This window comes from Macrotis lagotis, chromosome X, assembly GCF_037893015.1.
Source record: "Macrotis lagotis isolate mMagLag1 chromosome X, bilby.v1.9.chrom.fasta, whole genome shotgun sequence".
NCBI classification, from domain to species: Eukaryota; Metazoa; Chordata; class Mammalia; order Peramelemorphia; family Peramelidae; genus Macrotis; species Macrotis lagotis.
In genome coordinates, this window is record NC_133666.1 from 668,714,978 (window position 1) to 668,723,099 (window position 8,122).

The 8,122-nt window shown below is 43.3% G+C and overlaps 1 protein-coding gene across 16 annotated transcripts in view; it reads left to right on the forward strand.

Moving 5' to 3' along the window:
- The window catches only part of PITPNM2 (phosphatidylinositol transfer protein membrane associated 2), a 261,092-nt gene that overhangs the window by 248,792 nt on the left and 4,178 nt on the right, over nucleotides 1–8,122 (forward strand). For all 16 annotated transcript variants that reach the window (XM_074205466.1, XM_074205472.1, XM_074205463.1 and 13 more), the window contains 3 exons: nucleotides 123–272; nucleotides 2,265–2,448; nucleotides 7,807–7,935. In XM_074205466.1, coding sequence (XP_074061567.1) covers nucleotides 123–272; nucleotides 2,265–2,448; nucleotides 7,807–7,935 — 463 coding nt within the window. The remainder of the gene's footprint in view (nucleotides 1–122; nucleotides 273–2,264; nucleotides 2,449–7,806; nucleotides 7,936–8,122) is intronic.

Sequence of the window (8,122 nt, forward strand, 5' to 3'; positions counted from 1 at the left end):
ACCACCAAAGGCTCCTACATGCCCTACCCCAAGAAAAGAGCCCTTGGGTAAGATGTTGATCAGGGAGCCCAGGTTTAGACGTGGGTTGGAGGAGAAGAGCTCTGATGGCTCTTTCCCAACAGGGGGGACCACACATCTGCAGACAGCTACATCACCGTCCTCCCCAAGGGGACAGAGTTTGTCGTCTTCAGCATTGATGGTTCCTTTGCCGCCAGTGTTTCCATCATGGGCAGTGATCCCAAGGTGCGAGCAGGTGCTGTGGATGTAGTCAGGTGAGCCCAGAAATCTGTCTCCATCTCCTCTCTTCTCTCTTTTTCCCCCTTCCTCTCCACCGGCCGTCCTATTCACACCCCCAAGGAGAAGAGCCTTTTGCTGGTGCGGAAGGGAAGGCAGGGACCTCCCTGAGTCACAGTCATCTAAATTTTGCTGAAATTTCTGTAGATACAGTGAATTTAAGCTGAAATATTTACTGATCTGTTGAGTTTATGACTTAAATGTTTATAATATTCTTCAGAGTTTCCATTGTATAGACAGAAACATAAATAAGTAAATAGGCATAGAGCCTAAACTGATGATTCCATTGGTTTGGGAAATTTCTAGATAAGGAAACTACTTCTACCAGTGCAGGTTGCTACCTCCTCTGCAACCTATTGTCCTAGAGATTTGTCTAGAACATTTAGAAGTCAAATGACTTGATCAGGGTCATACAGTTAGGACATCTGTCAGTCAAGAATTGAACCCAGGTCTTTAGGATTCGGAGGCAAGTCACTTAACCCATCAATGTCCTAGAACTTTCTGGAACTCCAGATTACCAAAAATGTTGGCTTTCCTCATCCTCCTAGGTCTAGATCCTCCCCTTTTATTATTTGTGTGTGTGTCTGTGTGTGTATATGTATATAAATATGTGTATAGATGGATTTTCCATACATTTTGCGTTTGCATACATGTTTTTTTTTCCCAATAGAATGTAAGCTTCTAGGTTCATTCATTTTTTTGTCTCTATTTCCCTAGTTTGGCATAAAGTAGGCACTTAATTAATGCTTGTTGAACAATTAAATAAATGAGAGCTTGAACAGAGAATTTGATAACATGTTGCACCTCCTTTGGCTTCACTCCCTCAATACATAATGGCCCTAACAGTGACTCCCAGAGGGAGGCTGCTACCATGGGTTCTACCGGCCTCATAAATGAGCCCCCAGTGTTGTTCTCCTTAACAATCAGCCAGGAGAATCAGCTTTTTAAAAGTTATTTTTATAAAGATTTTTAAGGGCAGCTAGGTGACTCAGTGGATAGAGCACCAGCCCTAGAGTCAAGAAAACCAGAGTTCAAATCCCACCTCAGACACATAATAATTACCTAGCTATGTGACCTTGGCCAAGCCACTTAACCCCATTGCCTTAAATAAATAAAATTTAAAATAAAATAAAATAAAAGGTCCTCAAATGGCAACATCCAGTAACTTGTGGCACATTCCATAGATGGGCCCAGAACCAGGGGGCAGGGAAGAGTGGACACAGATTTAAAGAACAGTGAGAATGAATCACAGCAGCAGAGAACATATATTACTAAAGCAGCTCACAGCCTTAGATCTTGCTGGTCTTCCTTTCTCAGGAGAATCATTCCAAAGTTCTTTGCTAGGGGCGGCTAGATGACGCAGTGGATAGAGCACTGGCCCTGGAGTCAGGAGGACCTGAGTTCCAATCTGGCTTCAATAATTAATAATAACTTAATAATTACATAGCTGTGGGACCTTGGGCAAGCCACTTAACCCCATTGCCTTGTAGAAACCTAAAAAAAAATTCTTTGCTTACAGCATAATGGTAGATAAGGCACTCCTATTACATAGCCAAGGCAATGTACACAAGATAATAATATTAATAATAATAATAATAATAATAACTGACATTTACATAGCAATTTAGAATGTGCAAAGCATTTAAATACCAGCTGAATGGTGAAGTTAATTATAATAAAGCATGTTGATGTTTATATAATCTCGATTGATCATCCCAACAAAGTAAGTACGAGAGTTTTTTTAATCCCCCATTTTACAGGTGAGGAAAGCAGGGCTCAGAGTGACTTACCCAGGGTCTTCCTAACAGCTAGTAAAGGCAGAAGCTGACTTCTTAGGCTGGCACTGTACCCCCTTTAGCTCCCCAAATATTCATTGCGAGAGTGCAAGGATGTGGGGAGGGGCCCTGGAATGGCTAGAACTCCTGTGGAGCCCACAGCTCTTCTGCCTCCTCCTCCCACCTCCACTGCAGACACTGGCAGGACCTCGGCTACCTCATCATCTACGTGACAGGAAGGCCTGACATGCAGAAGCAGCGGGTAGTAGCCTGGCTGGCGCAGCACAACTTCCCCCATGGCATCGTCTCCTTCTGCGATGGTCTCGTGCATGACCCTCTGCGGCATAAGGCCAACTTCCTGAAGTTCCTCATCACTGAGGTAAGAGCTCCCAGCCGGCCCAGCAGGATCATGCCCTTGTCGTCACGCCACTGGGATGGCAAAGCACCTGGGGGGCCATGGACTGTGAAACTAGAGAGAAGGCTCATGGGATAACTGTCTTCAGAAACTACATACATATAGACATACTTCTAGAGAGAGAAGGGAGGGGGAGAAAGAGGCAGACAATTGGGGGGAGAGAAAAGAGAGGGAGGGGAGAGAGAAGGAGGAAGGGAGAAAAAGGAAGGGCAGAGAAGAGGGGAAGGAAGGAAAGAGAAAAAGGGAAGGGAGAGAAGGAGGAAAAGAGAAAAAGAGGGAAAGAGGGAAGCAGAGAGACAGGAAGAGAGGGAGGAGGGAGACAACAGGGTAATTCAAGTCTTCCTTCAGATACTTAATAACTAATAGTAAAAATAATTAATAGTAGTAAATAAATTAGTAATAAATAGTAATAATAATAATAAACTCATAGAGGGAAGGGTGGGGAAAGGAATAAGCATTTATTTGACACCCGCTGTGAACCTGGCCTTGCCTAAGCCCTTTACAATTATTATTTCATTTAATCCTCACGCAACTCTGAGAGGTAGGTTATGCCCACTTTGCTGATGAGGAAACTGAAGTAGATAGAGGTGAAGTGACTTGATCATGATCACACACAGCTAGTAAATAAGTGTCTGAGGCTAAATTTGAACTCAACTGTTCCTGATTGCTGACTGCCACCTCTCCTAGGGCCCTAAGGTCCCTTCTAGCTCTATGTGAAGATGTGAGATTCCCTCTTATTTTCTGTTTGGGCCCCAAAGCCACTTGTGCAGAGAGACACATCTAAGCTCGGCATGAAGAAGACTTCAGACTGGATAAATCTGGCCGCACAATGGGCTAGGGCAAGAGAGGGAGGGAGAGGCAGTAGGGTTTTTTTTTTTTTCCTTTTCCTTATCTTCTGTTGTCTCACCCTTGGAGCAAGGTAATAGGTCAGTCAGTCAACAAATATTTAATAAGTGCCTGCTGTAAGCTAGGCACTGTGCTAAGAGCTGGGGAAATAAAGGAAGAGGGAAAAAAAAACCCTTCTTGCCCTCCAGGAGCTTACATTCTAAAACTTGGAGAGCCTAGGTTCAGAGAGGACCTCTGCAGTCACCAAGTTCAGGCTCAGAGAGGTTGCATAACTGCTGGTGATCACACGAAGTCAAATAAAGAGAGTTGTAACATGATCTAAGTCTCCTAAACCAACCCAGTCATTCTGGGGGCCTTGGGATCAGCAATGGCCTCATGAATCACCTCCCTAGGAGAGTTAGAATACTCGAGCCTGAGTCTGGAAGACCTGGGTGTAAATCCAACCTCAGACACTGCCTAGCTATATCTTGGGCAAGTCGTAATCGTTCTCTGCCTCAGTTAGCTTTCGTATGTCCTTTTCCAAATGATCATTTTTACTTTTTGGTGAGTTGTATTCCTTTTCTAGTTGGTTGATTTTATTTTTTGATGAATTTCCTTCCTTTTCCAGTTGGTCATTTTTACTTTTATTTTATTTTTAAAATTTTTTTAAGTTTTATTTTGAATTTTTTACAATTTTTCCCCCAATCTTACTTTCCTCCCCCCCACCCCCCACAGAAGACAGTGTCTTAGTCTTTACATTGTTTCCATGGTATACACTGATCTAAGTTGAATGTGATGAGAGAGAAATCATATGCCTAAGGAAGAAAAATAAGGTATTGTGCCTGATTTTTGCACTAATGGAATGAGCAAGTCTATCAAGGTTGGTCATCACCCCCATGTTGCTGTTAGGGTGCACAATGTTCCTCTGGTTCTACGCATCTTGCTCAGCATCAGTCCATGCAAAACTTTCCAGGTTTCCCTGCATTCCCGTCCCTCCTGGCTTCTAATAGAACAATAGTGTTCCATCACATACATATATCATAGTTTGTTAAGCCATTCCCCAATTGAAGGACATTTACTTGATTTCCAATTCTTTGCCACCACAAACAGGGCTTCCATGAATATTTTTGTAGAAGTGATTTTTTTTATACATTACTAAAATATTCTTGTTTAAGAGTAAACATAATACCCCCTCCTCCCAAAAAATATAGACCCTCATGAGAAATAAAGGAAAGGAAAAAGAAAAGTGTTTCAGTCTGTGTTCTGATGACATCAGCTCTGTCTCGGGTGGATCACATTCTTTATAAGTCCATCACCAAAGTTACTTCCATATTTTTCCACTGTTGCTGTTGCTGATTTTAGTTCCCTCCATCCATTCCTCCCCACTACCATATATTATATTTTCTCTCTCCTTTTACTCTGTCCCTCTTCTAAAATGTGCTGTAGGGTGGCTGAGTAGCACAGCAGACTGATCACTGACCCTGGGGCCAAGAGGCCCTGAGCCCACATACCACCCCTGAGACCCAGCAACCACCAGGCTCCATGGTCCCAGACAGGCCACCCAATCCCAGCCCCTTGTGAGAAGTAAACAAGAAAATGTGTTATATCTCACTGTTCTCTCCTATGATCTACCCTCTCCTCTATCACCCACATCCCTCCCCTTCTCCCTGTCCCCCTTCTCTCCTATTTACTTACTCTAGATGTCTATACCCTATTGAGTATGCGTGCTGTTTCCTCTCTGAGCCATTTCAGATGAGAGTGAAGGTTCCCTCATTCCCCCTCACCTTCCCCCTCCCATAACATTGCATAAGCTCATTGTAAAAAAGAAGAAAATCTTATTTTATGAAATATCTTAGCCTATTCCACCTCTCCCTTCTCTTACTCCCAGTGCATTTCCCTTTTAGCCATTGACTCCATTTTTACAGTATATTATGTCTTCAAATTCGTCTCTCTCCTGTGCTTCATCTATAAAAGCTCCTTCTACCTGCTCTAATGAATGAGAAGTTTAATATGGGTATTATCAGTATCATTTTGCAGTTCATCATCATGCAGTTCATCATCATTAAATCCCTCATAATTTATCCTTCTCCTCCACTCTCTGTGCTTCACCCGAGTCCTGTATTTGAATGTCAGACTTTCTGTTCAGCTCTGGTCATTTTAACAGGAACATTTGATATTCCCCTTCTTCAATGAAAGTATATCTTTTCCCCTGGAAGAGATGTTCAGTTTTACTGGGTAGTTGATTGTTGGTTGCATTCCAAGCTCTTTTGCCTTCTGGAATATTATATTTCAAGCCCTACAAGCCTTTAATGCAGTTGCTGCTAAGTCCTGTGTGATCCTGACTGCAGCTCCACAATATTTGAATTGTGTCCTTCTGGCTGCTTGTAATGTTTTCTCTTTGACTTGGGAGTTCTAGAACTTGGCTATAATATTCCTAGGGGTTGTTTGTTATAATCTCTTTCTGGGAAGATCGGTGGATTCTCTTAATTTTTTTTTTTTTTTTTGGTTTTTGCAAGGCAAAGTGGCTTGCCCAAGGCCACACAGCTAGGTAATTATTAAGTGGCTGAGACTGGATTTGAACCCAGGTACTCCTGACTCCAGGGCCGGTGCTTTATCCACTGTGCCACCTAGCCGCCCCAGATTCTCTCAATTTCTATTTTGCCCTCTGCTTCTAGGATATCAGGAAATTTTCCTGTAGGATTTCTTTTAAAATGAGATCAAGGCTCTTTTCCTGATCATGACTTTCAGGTATTCCAATAATTTTGAAATTATCTTTCCTGAATCTGTTTTCCAGATCAGTCATTTTTTTTTCAATGAGATATTTCACATTTTCTTCTAATTTTCCATTCTTTTAGTGTTGAAGTATTGTGTCTTGACTTCTTGTAAAGTTATCACCTTCCTTTAGTTCCATTCTACATCTGAAGGATTTGTTCTCCTCAGAGAGCTTTCTTATCTCCTTTTCCATATGGCCAGTTCTGCTTTTTAAAGCATTCTTCTCCTCAATAACTTTTTGAACTGTTTTATCCATTTGGCCTATGATGGTTTTTAATGTTATTTTCTTCAGCATTTTTTTGGATCTCCTTGACTAGGCTGCTGACTTCTTTTTCATGTTTTTCCTGTATCTCTCTCATTTCTTTTCCCAATTTTTCTTCTATCTCCCTTATTTGATTTTCAAAATATTTTTTGAGTTCTATTATAGCCTGAGCCCAATTTCCATTTTTCATGGAGTCTTTAGATGCACTTCCTCATCTTCAGATTGAGTATTTTGATCCCTCTTGGGATCATAGACAAAATATTTCTCAATGATGTTCCTCTTTTTCTCTGCTTACTCATTTCTCCAGCCTGTACCTGGTCTTGGGGTGCTTTCTGAGCTTTTGAGTATTATTGGGACACCCACATGGGGGGGGGTTGGTATACCCCACTGAGACCTTTATTCCTCCAAGGTCTAATGCTCTCTTGCCTGTGCTTTGATATGTAGATGACCCCCCTCTGCCCTGGAGCTTTAAGGAGGATCTTGCTATCTTAGTATAGAAGGCCAAGCTGCAACCTGGATCTAAGTGTGGGCTCCCAGCAGAGTCCTGCCCCAGGGAGAACAGAGAGATTTCTGTAGTTTCCCCTGACTCCCTTACGGTCTGTGGGCTGTGCTCAGGAGGTGCAAGCTGGTTTCCCCCAATTCTCGCTCCAGGTTCTGCGGCCAGTGCTCCTCACTCCACACTCATTCTGGTGTAGCAGAGTTCTCTCATCACCCCTCCAATCTGTTGCTGGTGATCCCTGGGCTAGGCTGGGCTGCATTGCAGCCACGGCTATTTTTCCCAACCCCCGGTCCTGGTGAAACACACCTTTGCTGTGGAACTTCTGAGTTATCTTGGACTGGGAAGATGTATCATTCAGTCTTTCTGTGGGTTCTGCCCCTCTGAATTTTAGCTAGAGTCATAATTTGTTGGCTTTTGGAGTTTTTGGGGGGGGCCAGGAATTTCTGAGAAATGCTACCTTCATGCCTCCATCTTGGCTTCGCCCCCATTTGTACTTTTAGAGGAGTTGATTTCTTCAGTCAGTTTTTCATAATTCTCCTGCATGACTCATTTCTCTTTTCCATTTTTCTTCATCCTCTCATCTTTTGTTTTTAAAATTCTTTTTAAGTTCTTCCTTGAGGTTTTAGAGATGAGAACAATTCATAAATTCCTTTGAGGTTTCCCTTGTAGGTAATTGTCACTGCCTTCTTCTGAGATGGCATTTTATCATCTCTATCTAGGTAGTGGCTCTCTGTCATTAGCACTCTTGTGTTTTTGCTCATTTTGCTCATCTCCATTCCTGGGGCTCTCAGGTTCCTCAGCTATAAAATGGGTAAGAGTGCTCTCAGTGAGGGTCAAATGAGATGCTTAACACATAGTAAGCATCTCTCTCTCTGTCTTCAGACACACACACACACACAGACATACACCCCCACCAAGAGCTCCCTCCTGCCAGCCCCTCTGATCGTGCTGTCCATCTCCCCAGCTCAGTATGCGGGTGCACGCTGCCTACGGCTCCACCAAGGACATCTCTGTCTATAGCTCCATCAGCCTGTCCCCCATGCAGATCTACATTGTTGGGCGTCCCACCAAGAAGCTGCAGCATCAGTGCCAGGTATGGGAGCTACCCCACTCTACAAGGGTCTCCTCTCTACCCCCATCTGCCCTGATCCCAGAGGAAGCCTTGTCTGTCGGACACTCCAGGCTCTCCCCTCTGGCACTGTGACCTTGGCCAGTCTCAGCACCCAGCATTCCCTCAGAAGGCTGGTAGGGTAGAGAGCTCCAAATCTATGATCCCTCCA